Here is a 21701-nt window from a genome sequence, read left to right on the forward strand (position 1 = left end):
GTCCGCGTCGGCGTGTGACCTGTCCGGACTCCTCCCGCCGCCCCCGCCCCCCGTCCGATGACGCCGCCCGGCCGCCGGCCGTCGGCCAGGCTGGAACGACGGCATCGTGCGCTCCTACCACCCGGAGTCGGGCAAGCTGCAGTACATGATCCGCGACGCGCACAACCGCGGCGTCAGCGCGCTGGCCGCCTTCTCCACCGGCAAGATCCTGATGACGGGCGGCGGCGAGGGCCAGGTGAGGGCCGGAGCTGGATCGGAGCAGCACGGGAGGAGAGAGGCCTTCGGGGCGCAGAGTTCCCTTGTCCAGTCCGACCGCTGCCCTCGAGGCTGCGCTCATACCCGCTCGCTACTGATACCACTCGCTAGTCCGCTGCTAATCCGAGAGCGCTGCTAAGGCTAGTACTTTCCACTCGCTATTACATCCCCGCTCATTCGCTACTTATCCGAGACCACTACGAAGCCCGATACCCCCCACTCACTATAAATTCCCCGCCCATCCGCTACTTATCCGAGACCACTACGAAGCCCGGTGCTACACATCTGCTTCTTATCTTAATCAGTTTGTTGCATCGATTATCTACCTGCTCGCATTGTATACAGTATTTATGTTTCTGGATTAAAAGTGTCAGGAACATATGTACCTGAGGATGTTACGTTGGCGTTTTTTAAAAAAAGCATGAGTCGATCTATTTGCGTATTGAAATTATATTATAAATTAGGCGTGGTCATATAATTAAAAGAAACTCATGCACCGCCGCATTCACTATCTCTTGGAATATTTTCCCCGTCATTTCTCAATTTGTATACCCATATTCGTGCCATTATCCGTAATTTGCCCAAGATATATACCCACTCCATCCCGTTACCCATTCCGTGTGAGTACCCATGGGCTTATCCGACCCGGGTGGCCGACTCAGTTAGAATCGAGGTGTCTTCCTCGTGCTGTTGAGTGACGTAAACGAGTGCTGCTGTAAACAATGTTTTGCTTAGCATTTTGTGCTGCCGCTACAAACAACACCTAGTTAAACGCCTTTCACACCTTTCAAACACACTCAGTCGCTAAGCATCTGGCAAGCGTGATTTGCCCGTCACACGCCAGGTTCTCGCCGTGTTTTTTTTTTTCGGATTTCACGCCGGACTCTCCGGTTTCTCTGAGAGCTCTTGCGACACAACATGTCTTGACGACCCCTCCCAAGTGCTTTCCGAGCAGCGACCTGCGCGTTATGGTCGTGTTTATCCCGCGACAGCACTAAACACTACTCAAATCATGACCTTCTGAACGGACAAGGTCAGCAATTGCACCTGCGTACATGAACCATCAAACATGCACGCCACATTACCTGCGGCCCACAACCTGCGGTCGCCGCATGCCGTTCGTTGTGTCGTGCCCCGGCCCCGTGCGTGAGCCGCCACCGCCGCCGCCGGCCAGGTCCGCGCCTGGGAGATCGGCTGTCAGACGCAGACGCTGCGGGCGGCGCTGAAGGAGCACCGTGGCTCGGTCACCTGCCTGCGCTCACCGGCGACGACTCCGAGTGTGTCAGCGCCAGCACCGACGGCTCCTGCATCATCTGGGATGTCAGGTGGGTGCGGCCGCCGGCTCAGGTCAGATCGGGTTAGGTCGGGTCAGGTCAGGTTGGAAGGCGCCAGGCCACGATGCCCTGAGGACGGCAGGTGGGAGCGAAACCGGGTCAGGCCGAGTCAGGTAGGGTCGGGCCGGACCATGGCAGGTCGGGTCGGGTCGGGTCGGGTCGCGTCAAGTCCGGTCGGATCGGATCGGATCGGATCGGATCGGATCGGATCGGATCGGATCGGGTCGGGTCGGGTCGGGTCGGGTCGGGTCGGGTCGGGTCGGGTCGGGTCGGGTCGGATCAGGTCGGATCGGATCGGATCGGATCGGATCGGATCGGATCGGATCGGATCGGGTCGGGTCGGGTCGGGTCGGGTCGGGTCGGGTCGGTCGGATCGGATCGGATCGGGTCGGATCGGTCGGATCAGATCGGATCGGGTCGGGTCGGGTCGGGTCGGGTCGGTTCGGGTCGGGTCGGGTCGGATCGGATCGGATCGGATCGGATCGGATCGGATCGGATCGGATCGGATCGGATCGGGGTCGGGTCGGGTCGGGTCGGGTCGGGTCGGGTCGGTCGGGTAGGGTCGGACCGGATCGGGTCGGGTTCGGATCGGGTCAGATCGGATCGGATCGGATCGAATCGGATCGATAGGATCGGGTCGTGGAGCCCTGGGAATGTCAGGCGGCGGACACCGACTCGGGGGATGTCGCGTGACCACTGTCACCGGACGCGGACGCGGCAGCTCGGGAAACAGGCCCTCGTGGGTCACGGCACGACATCCTGGCATCCGGACATGGGGTCAGGTATGACAGACATGGACGCTAGTGTCCAGAGGTCACACGACCGCGGACGCCTCATTTAGCCTCATTCCAGACCATCATCAAAATTGGCCACGGGGAGTGTATTGACCAGCCGCGATGCCGTCTCTGCCACATGCCCTGCCTTTGGCGCCGGCGCTGTTTGCAACTGATTGCACTTGATTAGCACCTCCTGATTGTACTGATTGCGCCCCGATTGCACCCAGATTGCACTCTGATGGCCTGACGCCGGTGTGTCCGGCGCCGCGCTGCCGCAGGCGTTCACGCGCAAGACGGTCCTGTTCGCCAACACGCTGTTCATGGGCGTGTGCTACCATCCATCGGAGGCGCAGACTCATCACCTGCTGGCACCGACCGCAAGCTCGCCTACTGGGAGGTACGGCGCGCGCCCCTCCACGGCTCGTGGCATGTGATTGGGGGTCGGGCGGGAGCGGGAGGGCGGGGGGGGGGGGGGGCATGCCGTGGCGGCATCGGCACAGACCGATGTGTTGGTGAAGAAGCCGCCGAAGATCGCGACAGGGCTATCATGATTCGTCGGTCGCGGCTTACGCAGCTCGCGTGCCGTTGATGTGGTGACACTGGTCATAACCGCCCTTGGCCGTCGCCGGCGTGAGGACCACTGCAACAGACGCAGCTGCGAAACTGTACGCCACTAGTTTGTCCGGGACGCTGTGTCTAGTGAGCCGGCCGCCGCGCGGCGCGTTGGTGTCAGCCCGTGCCGGCCCGTCGCGCTTCGGTTGCTGCCACCAGCCGCCGGCGTGTCCGTGACGGCCGCCGCGCGCGCCCGCTCGGCCAGATCTTCGACGGCTCGCTGATCCGCGAGCTGGAGGCGGCGCAGAGACGGCAGGCCCTCAACGCTGTCGACATCACGCCCGACCGGCCCTGCTTCATCGTCCACCGGAGGCGACGACAAGCTCCTCAAGGTGGGCGGGCGTACCGGCGGGGCCAACAGGCGGCCGACGGTGTCTGCCGGGCAGGCGTGCGCTGGCGACGGGGCGGAAGGCTGGCTCTCGCGCCGCAAGGCCGACGCTGGTGCGCTGTTCGAGCATGCGCTCGCATGGCAGTCGGGTTGCCAGTTGTCGGCATTTCTCACGGTCTGTAGCCGATGGGCCCACGAGAACAGCGGCGCGTGCCGTATTCGTCGTTGCTTCCACGCTGTGTCGGTGGGACATTGCGTTCATGATAAATGTATAGTTTACGCTGTGCCGGTTACTGGGTCGCGGCCTGGTCCGGCCTGGTGACAGCGGCGCCATAGCGACAGCGTGACATTGATGGTGGCGCTGACACCATGCTGACGTCATCCACGGCCGTCTCCGCCAGGTGTACCGGTACAGCGAGGGCGACTGCGTGTTCACCGGCGTCGGTCATAGCACGGCCATCTCGTCGCTGAAGATCTCGCCCGACATGAAGACGGTCGTCTCGGTCGGCACGGACGGCGCCATCCTCTGCTGGAAGATGCCCGGAGACGTCTAGGCCGGCGGCGATGGGTCGAACGGCGGCGGTTTCGTGACACGGCCGGCGGCTGTTGGTTGGCTGAGGTGGTTGTCGCCGTCCGGTTTTGCGATTGGTTCGGCGGTGCGGTGACGTCAAGCACGACTTGACCTGGGTTGGGCCGGTCGGGTCGGTGATCCCGCCAGATGGCTCGCGATTGGCGGAATCAGGATGACGTCATGCGTGATAACTTCGTGATTGGGTGGAATCCAGTGGCGTCAGGTCCTGCGTGGTTCTGATTGGTCGTGATCTGCGGGGCGGATCCGCACGAAATCGAACTGCCGCCGAAAAGTGTTGACAGCCAATGGCTGTTTAAGCCGCCGAAAGGGTCGAACCGAATCGCCGAACCACGGGAGTCTTCGATTGGCTTTAGCCGCCTATCTTTTAAAACGCACCTCTTTTTTGCTGTATTTGCACAGGATACGGTGCGGACGTGTTAGACCGCTATGATATGATATGATATCTGAAAGTCCTGTCTGATTCGGCTAATTATTCCTACATCTATTGTACCGCCTTTTACATGCTGTTTTCATCCGATGCGGCGCTGCGTTTTGCACGCGTTTTGGTTTCGCTCGTGTAAAAGCCGTTGTCAGCAAAATTACATGTGTGATGTCCGCTCGTTTAGAATTCGCCTTGTCATGTGGACCACGGTGGAAGTTTGAGCTAGGGTGCGGGTGCAACGCATAGTGACAACCAATGATCCAGGGGTTATGACTTCACGTCCGCTGCGCTGTCGCACTTCATAGCAAGAGAACGCCTGCACCTACCGGTTCCGCGGTATCTCCACCGGCTGCGGCGACGCGCGTCGTCTCACAACGCTGGGCCCCGGGCAGGACATCCTGCGGTAGAGTTTTATATGCCTTCAGTCTGTCTCTCCTTGTACAGTGGTGTATACGGTGGCAATAGCAGTGTTCAAAGCACGCCGTGTGGAGAGGTGAGGCGAGGGACTGTGCGTCACGCGGATCGCAAAATGGGGACACCGACTGGGGCACGTGAACTCACGAACAGGCGCAGTGAAGTAAGCCTTTATTTTTAGGAAGCGAGACGAATTTACGCCAGCAGTTGCAGCGGGAAAGCTCGGACGGAGACGTGGGAGAAGGGGCGGCGGAAGTCTCCTGTTTCATTGGTGGGGATGACAGTAATTTTGTCTTTCCACTTCTTTCCAGTGAATGCGCTTGGGAGCAATTGTAAGGTTGGTGTTAACGTGCGCACACTGAGGCGGGATTCAAGCAGTTAACAAAAAACAAAATGTTTGGATATTGGTTTGGTTACACAGCAACGAGCGAAATTTTCGAGTGATTCAGCATATTTACACGGTATAGTGGAGCCGAATTGCCCTCCCGTTCCACAAGCTTAGGCGATCTTTTTCAAGCGTGATATTCCGAAAACACAACTGGACATCGACATTCTATCCGCGCAGGGGATTTGTCTGCTCTCTGTCCGTGAGGCAGAAACAGCGGTGAATAAGGGCGGATCTAAGTGGGGTGGAACTGGGCCATGGGCCCCAAGGTGGTCCAGAATGGACAGAACATGACACATTTCGCGGGCTTAAGGACAATAAACCGAGGAGAGCTTGTTTTAGAACATTTTTCGGGGAGAAGGAGGACGAATTGAGATGATCCGATCTTGGTCCGCAATTGGCGACAATGCCGTAGTAATAATTTAACTGCCTTGCCCATATTTTCACTTGTCACTCACCGTAAGGTTTTAGACTGTAAGGAAGCCTTAAATCCATTTAGTATAAGATATCTACTGCCTTTGCTTATGATGACTATGGTTTTGTTAATTATCTGAGTCCACGATTTAAAAGCTATGAAAGCGTTTTCTTTCGCTTAAAAAGAGAATCTTGTCTTGAATGTCACATATTTTTTTGAATATATTTCAAAGTCTTGTTCTTTTTATGAATGATGTTTGGGATACTCAGTTGACTCATTTTCAATTACTCCAAACTTCTCCTGCGCGCCGTAATTGTATAGTTCACCTTCCAGCGTGGTTGTGCTCCCTCTCTTGCTTGGCTGGACAGCCGGCACAAGTGTCAGAATTTGTGCCTTATGGACCGGTGGCTTCTAAAGGATTTTAAGAATGGCGCGGAGAAAGAATTCTGAGTCCATAGGAAATGATAGTGAATTTAGGGATAACTACATTGAGGAGCCCGACTTCAGTGACCCGGAGGATTTTGAAGATGACATAGACAATGAAGGTGAGGGTGCGGTGAGAGAAATCCGTATGGAACTCATGGGCCGGGGGTCGGTACCTTCCGGTGCCGACATTGCCGATCTAGAAATGCAGGACTATGCATACTTTGGGGAGTGTTTAAAGAATCTATGCTTCTCATAAGGATTGGTGAAATATGTTTTGTGAATGCTCTTAGATGGTGACATATGTCATAGATGTTAGTATTAAAGCACAACAGCTAAAAAGCTCTTGAGAAAGATGATACCAAAATATTGTCCTGGTATTGAACATATTGTTAATTTTCAATTTTGGCAGGAGAATTTTAGTCATCTATGGTGCTGAAACTTAGTTAAAAATTAATTTGTGTCAAATGATTTGTATTACCAGAATGGGCGACACATTTACCATGGTACACAGCCATGAGTAAAATATTTCGTTTATTTGTGTGGTATTATCTGCAAGGCATGAGGAACAGCTCAGGTCTCATTATGTAAATGCAAATACAAAAAGGTATACAGGTGGTATAAATGGCTATTTAATGCTGTACCATGCTAGCACATGTTGTGTTCTCACTTTGAAATTGTGTACAAGCTGGAAAAGCATTGTGAAATTTTCTGGTTCTGGAAGTCTAGTATGAGGCATTTTCATACAGCTGGTCAAGTCTGATTAATCTATCTGTTCCACCACGTGCTTACATGATTTTGTGTACTGATCCTAAAATTGAGTCGAAGGTTAAATTGTTTTTTATTGACATTTTTTCAAACAAATGGTAAGGGCTTTAAAATACCTGAGCATTATCATAATCCTTGAAAGTATTGGCTCTATGCCCTGATATTTGTGGTGAGTGGGCACCACCTTAGAGCACTTGTAATCAAATGTGACTCATCATCATGCAGTTTACATGCATGTGATCAGCCTTTGGATACAGGCTATGTCCGATTTTAATGCACCTGTGTGTTTAAGCACTCCACACAAAAGTGTGAAATAGAACAGTAATTTTGTCATAGTTACCCACAACCTATTTTTGTTCCCTTTTAATTTTGTCTTCTAGTTAAGATTTGGATTGATGAAACTCTTTAGACTGAAGGTGCTAAGAAGGTCCAAACTTTATTTGCTAAGTATAACTATGTCCACATCTGAAATCAGGGCACCTCTATATCCTGATAGCTTGGTTAGAGCTCCTTCACTCGTCTTCACCCATTCTTGACAGGGCAAGCTCATGTGGCTTAAGATCATCACAATATTTCCCATCTGGGATGGCCTGCAGATGGCTGTAGCTGTTTGATGATGTCAGAGGGTAGATTAAACTACCAAATAATGCTGCATAGTAGTCTTCCACCATAGGAATTATGCTGTTCACCCCAGAACTTTACAATCAGGGGTGGTATCATGGAGATGCAACAACCACTGCTTGGTGTTAGGGAGGGTCTGGCCCCCAAAGGTCCATGGTGATCAAAATATTCAAACTAAATCTTCTTAGAAAATGAAGTTTTGAGCACAAATTGTGTTGCATGTTCAACTTGCTGTGGCCTATAATTTGGTCATACATGCAATACCTGTGGTTTGGTGGTAAAATTGGGCCACTTCCTCAGAGGTGGGCTACATAGCATGTAGAGTTGTGCGTGGCTCCCCGGGGTACAGCAGCAATCCTATTATTTCAACAGTTTGTAACCCAATTGCTGAGTTTCCCTGATGATCAGAGTTTAATGTCCCAAATTAACTATTGAGTCCTTTGATTTAATAACACAAGTTCTAAACCTGTGCAAATTCACAGTGAGTGACAAAGGCTTCTGGCTATCATTGATGCTGTACTTAAGTGTTCATTAAATGCGTGGACAACTAAAGAATAGGAAGTCTGAGGTTTATATACACAATTCGGATTCAATTTATAGCACACAATGTATCCATCATGATAGCCCAGCTGGTTAGAGTGCCTGTCTTGTCCACCCACCCATGGTGGGATGGGTATGAGGGCTATGTTGCCCTAGACTGGGATGGTCTATTGGTGGGTAGCAGTAACTGCTCTAAATGTCTGGTGATATCATGGGGCAGGAACAGCCTTTTCCAAGCACTGCAGCATGTTTTTGCTTAAACTAAGGTCACAAGTTGCCCAAACTTTCACCTCAAATTCTGCCATGAAAATGGAATTTCAGGAGAGCATGGTATCAGTCATGGCTCACATAACAAGCACCACTTAGCAGTAGCTCTGCTCCAAGAAATTCATCTGTTCAAAAAACTTTGACTTAATTTTATAAAATTGAGTCAGGAATTCTCAGCAGTTTAAGGTGTAATTTGCACGCTGCACCAATGTTTATGCATGTTGTTAACAGAATATAGCTCGAGTTGTGCAATTCTTAGGTTATTATCCATCCATCCATATTTCTACATGCAGCTTTTTCCCTTTAGCTGCAGCATTGCTTAAAACATCCTTTATTTTCAGATTTTTTGGTTGGTCATCTCTTATGATCTGTTAATGATGATGGTATTAGTTATGTACAGAGTACACTTATCAAAATTAAATGCATTGGTTCATAAAAAGCTGGGGTAACACATCAATCATGCGGATAAGTGAATTAAGCAGCTACCAACTATCAGGCCATGTGTGGGGGGTGCCTACTGGTGTGGTATTTAATGGTGATGTCAGAAATACAAGATGTGTAACTAGCAATTTTGTAATTGTTCAGGAGAGTATTTTTTGTGATATTTTTGTATCATGGTCATAAATAAGCAGCAAGAAGCAGAAATCATACACCAATGGCAAGACAAAATTATTTCCTATCTGACAATGTAAAAACAATATATAACCAAAACATTCTGTGGTGTTAACAGTGGAGGATTGTTTTTGTCACAAGAAGAGTTTATTGAAGACTGACAGTGTTCAAAGTCAAAAGCCTGTGTCTGGATAAAAACACATCTGATGGCATACACACTTTTTGTCAGTTATGAGAGGGGTTGTAGCAAGGTCTTGTAGCTTGGCAAAAACACAAGTATTTGTGCAGTTACATGTTTTGTCCTACACAGTTGGTAAAATAAAGCCAAAGCAATATGTTAACAACTCACCTCTATTACTCATGCACATTGGTGGAGTAGCTTAGTTGTGGCCTGTAGGTCAAGTCATTCTGAGGTCAAGGTAAAAACTTACAGCTTCTGACCTGACATCAGAGTATCACTCTTAGTTGCAGAGGGACCCAACCATGACACATGTAATTGTCAATGTTTCATCTCAATCAGGGCAATTGGTTATGAAAACCGAGTTGTCTGCAAGCAAGAAATGGGCATTTGTCAGAATGGCAGCTTTTGACCTAACCTGGGGTCACCATGTTTGCAACCGGGAGAGGGCATTAGATATGGTGCATCAAGTGGGGAGGGTTTTTCGCCAATTGAAGCAATATGCCTCAAAGACCAAGCCTTATGTAAGTAAAGATGAAACCGTGAAAATTGATTCACTTTGACCTGTTTTAAGAGTCGCTACAGTTGGGTCTTTCAGAAATGTTGTGTTGAATGGTGAAGGGTTGGCGCCAATCTGAGCAATAGGTGCTGATGCCTGAGTCATCCGGTTTTGCATGTGGAATTTTTTATTCGCATTTTTGATGCATTTTACCTAAGATTAGGCCACTGTGCTGCCACTCCATCCAGGATTTAGCATGTTGAAAAAGCTTGGCGCGGGTCTCAGCGATTGGGCGAACAGTGTCGCCGAGAACCAGCTGGTCCACTTGGAACGTTCGTCCGTACCGAACTGATGGTCCAGTTGTGAGAGCGCCTGTCTTCTGATTCATCTACCCGCAGCGGCGTGGGTGCGGACCCTTTGGGCGCTTGCCATTCGCCGTTGACTGGAATGGCAGCGCCTGCGACCAAATTCATGCGGCGCCAAAGGGCAGGACGGATCGTGCCGAGCATTGCGGCTCGTTGAGCTTTCGCTGTGAACTTCTGCCGATGGTCTGCAATTGCGCGATTGGAGGGTGAGGCCCTGGAGGTCGGGGATCGCGCACCAAGCACCGCCTAGCGTGGTCTGTAATTCCAGAGACCCATCCAGTCGAAAATTCCCGAACTAAAAATCTGCAAAAATGCGCTTTTAGTTCCTCCCGTTCCTTGATCCTTCTGTTCTAGCTTAAGTTGGCCAACAGGCACCCTCCTTTTCAAAGAATCTTCTAAAAGGCTATTTAGATAGACCGCGCAGACCCGTCGTAAAAATGCACATATTTGTATAGATTCCCAAACAGGTTGGGCAAACGAACATTTTATAATGACAAAAACGCGTAGTTGGTCAATCTATAACGATTGTCATTGACAAAATCGCGTACCTTCACAGATGCGTGCTTCTGACACAGCAGTGACAGGGCGCACAGACATTTGGGGCTCGTTTTTCACGGATGCGCGCTAGTTACTCGTTTCTGTCTTTGAAAAACGTTACCTGGCATTACTGATACGCGAAGCTACCAAGCTCATATCAACTCCTTTTATATCATGAGCACACTTATACCATTTGCTTAACATATATGGCTAGGGGCAAATCTTATGATGCCATTGACCTCATTTCGGGAAGAATGTTGGTAGCGCGCTTTTGTTTTTTCGTTGTTGTTTTTTACTTTGTGCGGCAGAACGCAGGTATGTTAACCACTGCACGTTTGGGAAATCAGAGATACGGGGTTTGATTCCTCGCGGTGCCTGCCCTTCCTGCCAGAGTGAGGGGCAAGCGGCATCATGTAGCCTCGTGAGCCGAGTGCGTCGCGAAGCCCCAGTGACGCGCATTCCATGTGTGGAGGAATGAGTACTTTCATGGGCATCCAATAGATAGCTTTATAGTTTTAAGCTGTTGATAGTTTTATAGCTATCATCTGTGTTCTTTGTCTTCAGAACTTCTGGGAGATGTGCTCCATCTCAAGCCGAAGGAGACAGGGGGATTTGACTCCATCATTGTGGTGGATGGAATTCCACGGGTGGCCAAAGAGGAGAAAAAGTAAGGAAGTCAGATCTGTTGAAGGGTATTGCAACATTGCTCACGTCCATGTTTCTCATTGGTGTGTTGTGCAAGATGGAGCATGTGGTGTCAGAACCAGGCGTTTATTATGGAAAGGTTGTAGTAGTTTTGCCTGTAGTTGTATTTGAAAGGACAGTATTTCCCCAGAAAGTTTTTGTAAGTTATCCTAGCATTTCTACCGGCACATAACGGATAATTTTTGTAAGTGATCCTGGCATTTCTACTGGCATGTAAGTCTCACCACTTCTGAAGCATGTGATCTTCGTGCATCTGTGTGTGCCTTGCCCACCTACTTTGACATTTATTTTCGAACAGAGCGGGCTCGGATGAGAAAACTCGGCTAGAAAAGCTCCAGAACATCGTCAGGAAAATATACACCAACTACGGCACCATCACCAACGAGTTCTGGCCCATCGACTCGGACAACAAGACAAAGGGGTGAGTTTGCTTGCCCTTACACATGTGGAGCCACCCCTGTACGAGATCTGGTCTCCTTATGAATATGTGCAAAACATGTTATGATATAGAGGGTGTAATGTCAATCATGCTCTTGAATTAAGTGATGTCACCGCAGTTGAATGGCCTTTCTTTGTGGCGTGCAAAATTCTGAAGCTTGTCGTGGTTGTGGAGAACGTCGCAACACCAACACTATTGCATTGCAGATATTTGCATGCCCTGGCAGCCAGATTCTCTCCATTGTCTCCATGTTGTGTCTCAGTTAATCTGGGTAAGCCATTTCAGGCAATGCTTCTCAATTGCCTGCAGTGAGCAACGGCTGTTCACTGTGCGCTTTCTGTCCCAGGTACGTCTTCTTCGAGTACAAGCGGCCAGAGCAGGCGGCTGAGGCGGTGCAGGCTACCAATGGTCACAAGCTGGACAAGGCTCACACATTCGTCGTCAATCTCTTCACCGACTTCGAGAAGTGAGTCAGTCGCTGCAATGGCTGCGTTGTAGCTTCTCAACATGCTGTATGCCAGGTGTCCTGCTTGTGCATTTCAATGTGAATGCAATTCTGCACTTACTAGACGGGGTGATTCCCGATGCTTTTTTAAGCAACAAATAATTGGCTCATTAGTACGACACATCCTCAATTTGACTTCTCCTGTGCACTGGACAAATAGAATGTGGCTACTTTAAAGTAGCTGCAATAATAGTGACAATAGCATAATTATTGGAAATCAAAAAAACAAAACATAATGATAAAATAGCAGTGACAACTACTCTGGCTCAACAAAGCCGTCCGTTTCGCACGTCGTGACGGCACGGCCCGGCTGTGGACGGGTCAGCCCGCGTCCAGCGGTGCGTCGGGGCGCCCCGCCCCGGTGAGGGGCGACGCTCCGCCGCCTCGCCGGAGGGCGACGCGGGGCGCGGTCTGCTGACGGTCGCCCCCCCCCCCCCCCCTCCCCCTCCCCGCCAGGTACGAGGGCATCCCCGAGGACTGGCAGCCGCCAGAGCCGCTGCCCTACCCGGACCTGGGCAACCTGCAGTACTTCCTGGAGGTGGGTGCAGCAAGTGCAGGGGCCAGGGTCGGGACTGTTGCCGCCCGGTGAGGGCGGTGTGCGGAGGAGCTTCTCTGCGCACGGACAGTGTGCAGAGGAGGCGGGCGCGTGCCACGCTCGGACAGGGGCCAGGGTCGGGACTGTTGCCGCCCGGTGAGGGCGGTGTGCAGAGGAGCGGGGCGCATGCCACGCTCGGACAGGGGCCAGGGTCGGGACTGTTGCCGCCCGGTGAGGGCGGTGTGCGGAGGAACCGGGCGCGTGCCACGCTCGGACAGGGGCCAGGGTCGGGACTGTTACCGCCCGGCGAGCACGCTGTGCAAAGGAGCTTCGCTGCGAGGCTGCCGTGCTGTCGCTGCGTGGCATGACGTCACGTACAACGGCAGCCCTGCGGCGGCACCGTGCCCGTCTCACCGATTCTGACTCGGCCGTCGCCAGGAACCGGAGTGCTTCAACCAGTACTCGATCCTGTCGGAGGCGGGCTTTTCGGCCGCCATCTACTCCAACTCGCAGCCGGACCCGACGCTGATCGAGGAGCGCAAGGTAGGCCGCCTCTAGCGCGAGCGCGCGCCGCCCCAGCCGTGGCGCGAGCGCGCGCCGCTCCGGCCGTGGCGCGCCATCGCTATCTCGTCTTATGGCGTTGCCGGAACCTCTCGTTGTCTCACGTGCGTGCCCCCCGCCTCGTTGTGCGGCACTCTTCTGTTGCCCGGCTATCGTTCGCGAGGTACACCGCCTCCGGGTCGGCCGTGACGGCCGCTGCTCCTGTCGGACGATGTCATTGCGCCGTCTGACGTTTGCTGTAACCCTGCCCCTGACGCTGTGTTTCTGCCTGTGTCTGTGACGCTGTCTCTGACCGTGTCGGGCTGTTCTGCGTCTCCCACTCCCGTTGCACTGTCGGGTCGACTGGCCAGCCGGTCGCAGGTCGTCCACGCGCCCTCCCGTTGTCGTCATCGGTCATTAAGTGGCGTCATGTCGCTGTGGTTGCTGGTGCGGGATACACCGGTTTGGGTTGGCCGCATGTTGCGAAAGCTGCTTCTGGTTTCACAACACGCGGCGCTGCGGGCACCAGCCGCAGCACGCCATCTATGTGAAGGCTGGGTCCCGATTTCCAAGCGACCATCGACGTTGCCCGTGCAAGTCTGTTGTTGGTATCCGTCGAGGTGTTGTGACTCGTTACCATTTACGATGTCGCGGTTGGTTACCATTTGCAATACTGCGACTGGCAACTATTTGCATTATCTTGTCTGGTTACCATATACAATCGGAGCAAAGTGCAGTTGGGAACCAGACGTCGTCTGACTGGTAGTTTTGCACAATATTCACACTGCACACAAATACTGCTGGCCGGGTCACACCCCAGGCCCGGTCAGAATCACGTGTGCTACAGTGACCGCCGGCACCAAATCAGAGACCCGGCCTGGACCTTCGGTCGGGTGTCAGGAAAGGGCGCGGCACATGGCCATGTTGCTGTGGGTACAGATGGGACCAGGCCACCGGGGCGGGTGCTGTGCTCCTGTTATTGCCTGACCACCGACGAATGAAGTCCTTATACGCCATGCTTATGGGGTGTATATATATATATATATATATATATATATATATATATATATATATATATATATATATATATATATATATATATATATATATATATATATATATATATATATATATATATATATATATATATATACGCCATGTATAAGCGATGCGAGGCATCCATGTGGACGTTCGTTGTGATCACGTTCTATTCGAGCATTGCTTGTGGTTGGATGATAGCGTTATACCCTGTGACGTCACACCGTTCACCTTGACGGCGCCGGCCGCCCTGACCGCGACCGCCCCCATCGCCTCAGAAATGGACGGAGAAGTACCTCAAGTGGTCGCCGCTGGGCACGTACCTAGCCACGCTGCACGCCCGGGGGGTGGCGCTGTGGGTGGGCGAGAAGTTCGACCAGTTCAAGCGCTTCCTGCACCCCGGCGTCGAGTTCATCGACTTCTCGCCGTGCGAAAAGTGAGTGACGCCGCCGCAGCGCGCGCCGTGTGGCTGTCGTGGCGGTGAGCGGTGCGCGTCTTCCTGGCAGCGGGCTCCAAGTGGTGATCGGTGTCGTGTGGTAGCCACCGCTCCCCCTGTGTAAGATATCCGTGTTGGTCAAACATCGCCCGACCGTGGGACGTGATCGAGTTCGCAACGACAAAAGTCGCTGATCGAGTCGGCCCGACCGACCCGCCGGCCCAGCCACCGCCGTCGTGTCCGGATCACAGTGTCTGGAGTCTCGAGGCTCGAGTCTCGCCGCCGCTGACCGGCCGGCCGGCCGCGCCGCTGCAGGTACCTGGTGACGTTCTCGCCGATGGCGGAGAGCCACGGCCCGCCAGGCGCCCACGCCATCATCGTGTGGGAGGTGCTCACCGGCCTGGAGAAGCGCTCGTTCTCGGCCGACCGCTCCGCCACCGTCTGGCCGGCGCTCAGGTGGAGCCACAACGACAAGTACTTCGCCCGGCTGCAGCGCGTCGACCGCAAGGACGGCCCCGTCGAGACCATCAGCATCTACGAGACGCCGGTGCGTGACCGGGGGCGGGGTGGAGGGGCTGGTCACTGTGCGTCAGCTGAGGCCTTACTGGGCCCCGGGGCTCGTGATGGTGTGTCTGCCTGGGAGACGGTTGGAGGTTGCCGGCGCTTCATGACACTCGGTCGGGTGGGAGCGTGGTGGGCGCGGCGCTAGCTTTGGCCGCGCTGCGGCCGCCGCCGCCGGTGGGTGACGCGGCCGGGCCCGCCGGCCGCGCGCACTGCCGTCGGGCAAGCCGCGTTCTCGGCGTCGTTCTCGATGCGCCTGAAGATCACTGGCACCGCAGCCGACATTCATCACACCTGTGGAACTGCCTCGCTCTGTGTTGTCTGGCCGTTTCCGGTCTCCCGCGTCCACTCATCACACCTGTGGAACCGCCTCGCTCTGTGTTGTCTGGTCGTATCTGGTCTCCCGCGCCCGTTCCTCACATCGGTAGAACTGCCTCGCTCTGTGTTGTCTGGCCGTGTCTGGTCTCCCGCGCCCACTCCTTGCCGTTCCATGACGTGCCGCCGTGACGCCGCCCTCTCGGCCGCCGCAGTCGTGCGGCCTGCTGGACAAGAAGTCGCTGGAGGTGCCGGGCGTGCGCGACTTCAGCTGGTCGCCGTCCGACACCATCATCTCCTACTGGGTCGGCGAGGTGAACTACGGAGAGACGCCGGCCAGGGTCACCCTGCTCAAGATTCCCAGGTCGGTGGGACGGCGTCGACGGCGTGCCCGGGGCGGTCGGGGCTCTCAAGGGCGGCGCCACGCACGGACAGGGCGTCGTGGTTCTCGGGTTACCGCTAGACGGCTCGGGCGGTCAAACTGAGCGAACGGCTTCACGGCTGACCTGGCGACAGCTGCTCGGTGTTGCGGCGGGTGTTGGGGCAGTTCATCAGTCACGGTAGTGGCCCCTTACTGGGTTGCTGACTGCATTGGTAAAGCCGCCTGGACTGACAGCGTCGTTCCAACACGTGCACACAAATACTGCTGGCCGGGTCACATCCAGGCCCGGTCAGAATCACGTGTGCTACAGTGACCGCCGGCACCAAATCAGAGACCCGGCCTGGACCCTCGGCCGGGTGTCAGGAAAGGGCTCGGCACATGGCGTCCGGCTCTGCTGCTGCGATCGGGGCTCGCTTACCCGACTTGTCACGTGACCAGTATGGACAGTTCATGATGGGGCTGTGAATGACATTGAATACTCCACGCGAATGGTTCGCGATTTTCCCGCACTTTCTTCAGTTTTCAGCCGTTGTCTGGCCGCAAGTGTCCTTTGCACATATATACGTTACCGTGCCGTTTGCTTTTTACATAACGGTTTACTGTTTTGGTTTGTAGACGTGACGTGTTCTGCCCTGTCCTGACATTGCGACGGCGGGGGGAGGGGGGGGGGGGGGGGCATGCCTGCTGCTGCTGCTGCCTGATCTCCGGTCCGGTGGGACCATTGTCGCCGGGGGTGCGGCTCCGGCCCTCCCGTGAGCGTCCCTCCCGTGAGCGTCCCTCCCGTGAGCCTCCCTCCCGTGAGCGTCCCTCCCGTGAGCGTCCCTCCCGTGAGCCGGTGCGCGTCACTCCCGTGAGCGTCCCTCCCGTGAGCGTCCCTCCCGTGAGCGTCCCTCCCGTGAGCGTCCCTCCTGTGAGCGTCCCTCCTGTGAGCGTCCCTCCCGTGAGCGTCCCTCCCGTGAGCGTCCCTTCTGTGAGCGTCCCTCCCGTGAGCATCCCTCCTGTGACCGTCCTTCCTGTGAGCGTCCCTCCTGTGAGCGTCCCTCCTGTGACGCTGCCGCGCCTCCGCAGTCGCGAGGTGATCCGCACCAAGAACCTGTTCTCCGTGATCGACCTCAAGATGCACTGGCAGAGCTCGGGCGAGCACCTGTGCGTCAAGGTGGACCGCTACAACCGCGCCAAGAAGGAGAAGGACGACACCATCAAATACGTGGTGCGTGCGGCGCGGCCGGGCTGCCGGCGCGGTGTGGCGCTGTCAGCACTGTCCGGGGGAGGGGGAGGGGTGCGAGCGAGGCGCGGCCGAGTGCGTCACCTGGGCAGGTTGGGCGTGGCGTGTGAGGTTGGCGTCGGTTATGGCGGGCGGTGTTGGTAGTGGCGCTTGGGTTTGGAATATGAGCGTAGCCAGAGGGAACAGTTGTCGCGACTCGACGGCTCGGAACTATTTTTTGCTAAAATGCCGTCGGCTCTGTTCCCGCTTCAGAGCTTGCGTCTTCTGACTCGAGTGCTGTGGAAGTTGGCGAGACGGTGCTGTAGATTAACCGTGGATGGATACAAAAATACTAGGCTCGAATTTCTCGGAGGAAAGTTTACTTCCACCCGTGTGAAAGGTAGTGACACCGCTGACGACCGGTTCAGCGCATCGGTGAGTAATCCGAGATCTCTCACCACTCGACCGCGCCGCCAGGGCGTGCACTACAACTTCGAGATCTTCCACCTGCGGGAGAAGAACGTGCCGGTCGACTCGATGGAGATCAAGGACAAGATCATGGCGTTCGCCTGGGAGCCGGTGGGCTCCAAGTTCGCCATCGTCACCGCCGTCGGCAACTCGTTCAACGTCTGCTTCTACTGCGTCAAGAGCGGCACGGAGCCGGCACTGCTGAGTGAGCGCGAGGATCGGGGGAGACAGAGGCTGTCCGCCATTAGACAATGGCGAACAGCGGGTTTTTTCCGTGATTGCACAGTGTTGTATTTGTCGCAAGGCGTGTGGGTGGAGGGAGTGTAGTGAGGTGATGTGGTGTTTTTTCCGTGGCTGCTCAGTGTTGTGTTTGTCGCAAAGTGTGTGGGTCGAGGAAGTGTAGTGAGGTGATGTGGTGTTTTTTTCCGTGGTTGCTCAGTGTTGTGTTTGTCGCGAGGTGCGTGGGTGGAGGAAGTGTAGTGGGGTGATGTGAATTAACGGGCGTATTCGCTTGGAGTCACGGGAAAAGTTCTTGCTTTTTGCATTATCTGTATCCTGAGCAGTCTGCTGGTGATAATTAAGTAGCTATAACGTGACGACTGATAATGATATCGATGGTGATGATGGACAGAATATTGTGTAAAAGGTTAAATGATGCGTAGCAGTAATGTCTGTACTGGAGGGCATTTCCCGTCCGTTCTCTGGCAATCTGTTCACGCCGCCTCCCCGCGTGCGGCAGAGACGCTGGAGAAGAAGGCTTGCAACCACCTGTTTGGTCGCCGCGCGGGCAGCACGTGATCCTGGCCGGCCTGCTCAACATGAACGGCGTGTTCGAGTTCGTCGACACCAAGTGAGCGGCCGGCTGTGCGCGATCTCCGCGCCGACGGGGGACACCTTGCCCAGGGCTCCGACAGTGGCGAGCGTCGGTCCCGATTGGGGCTCGCGCGTGCGGGGCCGCTGTCGCGACGAACTGCGGCCTGGCAGCGGTCACCGGCCGCGGGCGTTGGCTCCCGGTGTGGCGCCGTGTGGTGACGTCACCGCGGGTGCCGGTGTTTCACGACGAGCGAGTCGAGACGAAGGTGGCAACAGCGTGTCGGGGCCAGGACGCCTCGCGCCGCTTCGCCCTCGCGGCTGGCGTCAGCCGCGTGTCTGCCCGCGGTCGCCGCCCGTCCGCGGCCGCCACCCTAACCTCCGCCGTCCGTTGCAGCGACTTCACGGTGATGGGCTCCGGCGAGCACTTCATGTGCACGGACGTCGAGTGGGACCCGACCGGGCGGTACGTCTTCACGGCCGTCTCCTGGTGGGGCCACAAGGTGGACAACGGCTTCTGGCTGTGGACGTTCCAGGGCCGCGTCACGCACCGTCACAACGTGGACCGGCTGTGTAACGTGCAGTGGCGGCCGCGGCCCAAGTCGCTGCTCTCGGAGCGCCAGATCAAGAACATCAAGAAGAACCTGCAGAAGTATGGCGCTCAGTTCGACATCAAGGACAAGATGCGCGCTAGCCGCGCGTCTAAGGTACGTATGTGCAGAGAGAGAGCGAGAGAGAGAGAGAGAGAGAGAGAGAGAGAGAGAGAGTGCGAGAGAGAGAGAGAGAGAGAGAGAGAGAGAGAGAGAGAGAGAGAGAGAGAGAGAGAGAGCGAGAGAGAGAGAGAGAGAGAGAGAGAGAGAGAGAGAGAGAGAGAGAGAGGGGGGGGGGGGGGGACTGCCTGGCCTTGTTTCTTCGGGACGCAGCGTTGCCAGCGCGACACGTCTGTATTTTCGTACAAGCGTGCGCTCATTAGCATAATGTCGCGGCTCCTGACAACAGCAACTGGGATGGTCTGTATTTGTAAGCGTCATTTTCCGAACAGGCCGGGACTTGCTGGGACAGTGCGTTCTCTCCAACCATAGCGGGGACGCTGTGAACCTCTCCGCGCTGGGGCTCTCCGAACTGTCCCGTCTCACCTCGTGCCGTGTGCCGTATGTCGTCTGCCGGCCAGGCCGCGCCGCCGCTCTATCCGGTGCCGGCTGAGGAAGAGAGGGGGGGGGGGGAGGGGGCGCCTCGGAGTACGCGCGGCACAGCGGTGGTCGGGCCGCGCCGACCGCGCCCGAGCGCGCCGCCGAGCCCGTGGCGGCCGGGGCTGACCGCCGCCCGTCGCCGTCTGCCGCAGGAGCTGATCGAAGGACGCCAGAAGCTGGTGAAGGAGTTCACCGAGTACCGCGCCCAGTGCATCGAGGAGTGGAAGAAGCAGAAGCCGCGCCGGCTGGAGCTACGCGGCGGTAAGCAAGAGAGCGGGAAGGGAGGGGCGCTCAGCCCTAACGCCGTTGGCTGTGGCGCTCGCTGCTCCGCTGGCGCGGTGTCCGTGTGCTGCTCAGGAAGACTGGCTGCGCAGGCGTGGTGGGCTGTTCAGCTTAGGTTTGCTGTCATTGATGGTTGTGGGGTTATCGTCGGTCTGCCAGGGACCCATTGGTTGTCCATTGCGTCTGCTAGGCTACCACTAGTCTGTGACGTAGTCATCCGGGGCTTGTTTGGTGCTGATCAGTCCATGCCAGCCGCGGTTCTGTACGCATTCTATGGTAAGCTATTGATACGCTCGGTTAGATTAATGATAGGTTCGCGCATTTGTCCGTCCTTTATCGGTGTGTTGATTGGGGGTGCCGTGTTTTCCGCACGCTCCGACTCGTAGCCGCCTGTTCTCTCCGAGGGGCGGAATGACCACAATCAATCTCCTTGTGTGCCCCCTTCATCCCATACCTGTCGCCACTGACGCCCGCCTGATTCATCTGCCCCGTGATGTCGGCGCTGTCACACTGCGTCCTCCTGTCCCTCCCTCTGTTCGTCCTTCACCCTCGGTCGTGTGCAGCGCCTCATCGCGCCTGCCCCGCCACCAGCGCCCCACTGACCCTGCCCCGCTCCCTTCCGCCAGGCGTCGACACCGACTCGCTGCAGTCGAGCGGGGGCGACATGGAAGAAGAAAGTGTGGAACTGATCGTCAAGAAGGAAGTTACCATCATCACTTAGCCCGCAGTGGTGCCGTCGCGTCGTGCCGCCCGCCCCTTCGCGCTCTCGCCCCGGTGACGGTGCCCGGGTGACGGGCTTTCGCGTCGCGTCGCGTCGCTTCCGTGGGGCGAGCCACCGGCGCCGGCCGCCGCCGCCGCCGGCGCCGCCGCCCTGGTGATGGGAGAATTCTCGGTGGGCTGCCCTAGAGCTAATAAAATGCTTTTCCGACGGACTCGGTGGTGTGCCGTGGTGCGGCGCGCGCGGGCGTGTCAGCCGAAGACGGGAGCAGCGCGGCCGACCTGGCGCCCGCGAGAGGCTGGCCCGCACCGCCCGGTCCGCGGTCGCCGGTCCCAGCTGAGCGGAGCTGACAGCCTGAAGTCAGCGCCGGGGGCGGCCGGCACCAGATCGGCTCCACGATCCGCCGTCCTCTTGCCTATCTGTGTGTGTATGTGTGTGTGTGTGTGTGCGCGCGTGTGTGTGTGTGTGTGTGTGCGCGTGTGCTGTGTATGCGTGCGCGTTCGTGTGTGCGTGTGCGTGTATGTGTGTGTGTGCGTGCGTGCGCGCGTGTGTGTGTGTGTATGTGTGTGTGTGTGTGTGTGTGCGTGCGTGCGTGCGTGCGTGTATGTGTGTGTGCGTGTGTGTGTGTGTGTGTGTGTGTGTGTGCCGTGGCTCAAGGGGCTGGTGAGCCGTTGGGGTCTGGACGATGGCCCTGATTGCGGCCGACCGGCACGCTGCGGTGTGCGGCGCTCGCCGCCGCGCGGGCGACGAGCAATGCGCGCCGGCCGGCCCGTTTCCTGTCGGGCGCCACGTGTCCCGCCACCGAGTAGCGGCTGCTGGCGGCCCGCATTTGCCTCCAACCAGTGTCCCACTCCGAGAAGGGGGGGGGGGGACGGCGACTGAGGGCCCTCACTGGCACAAAGTGCTCTCCGGCCGGCGCAGAGGTCCAACAACCGGCACAGGGACCCTAATTGAGTCGGTCGGACCCCTAGCCGAAACGGCAGGAGACCCCTGCCCCAGTTCTGGAGCCCTTGCGGAGTGCGACACTCTTCTGATACCGCCCTCCCTGTTCAGGAAAGGGGCCATTTGCTTTGGGCCTCTCGCCGACGCAGGATCGCCCGTTAGGCGCTGTCTCCCTGGTCGACGACAGGAACCGATCTTCTCAGGGCGCCAACTTGTAAAAAGGAGGTAGTGGCCAAGTGGTTACCCCCTCCCCCCCCCCCCCCGGGTTTCACGTGGAGGCCCGGACTCG

General features: G+C 56.0%; 1 protein-coding gene across 1 annotated transcript; it reads left to right on the forward strand.

Moving 5' to 3' along the window:
* The first annotated feature begins 5870 nt into the window (after positions 1-5870).
* On the forward strand, positions 5871-20678 carry LOC119095492 (eukaryotic translation initiation factor 3 subunit B-like). Its single transcript, XM_037218330.1, is given in 16 exon segments — positions 5871-6077; positions 10907-11009; positions 11346-11468; positions 11833-11952; positions 12448-12529; positions 12965-13069; positions 14383-14540; positions 14856-15087; positions 15632-15780; positions 16867-17008; positions 17480-17675; positions 18210-18239; positions 18242-18320; positions 18678-18987; positions 19623-19731; positions 20379-20678. Coding segments are annotated over 16 exon segments (2151 nt in total). The 5' UTR covers positions 5871-5959; the 3' UTR covers positions 20474-20678.
* The last annotated feature ends 1023 nt before the right edge of the window (positions 20679-21701 follow it).

Source organism: Pollicipes pollicipes, unplaced genomic scaffold, assembly GCF_011947565.3.
Source record: "Pollicipes pollicipes isolate AB1234 unplaced genomic scaffold, Ppol_2.1 Scaffold_4219;HRSCAF=4965_pilon_pilon_pilon, whole genome shotgun sequence".
Classification (NCBI taxonomy): domain Eukaryota; kingdom Metazoa; phylum Arthropoda; class Thecostraca; order Pollicipedomorpha; family Pollicipedidae; genus Pollicipes; species Pollicipes pollicipes.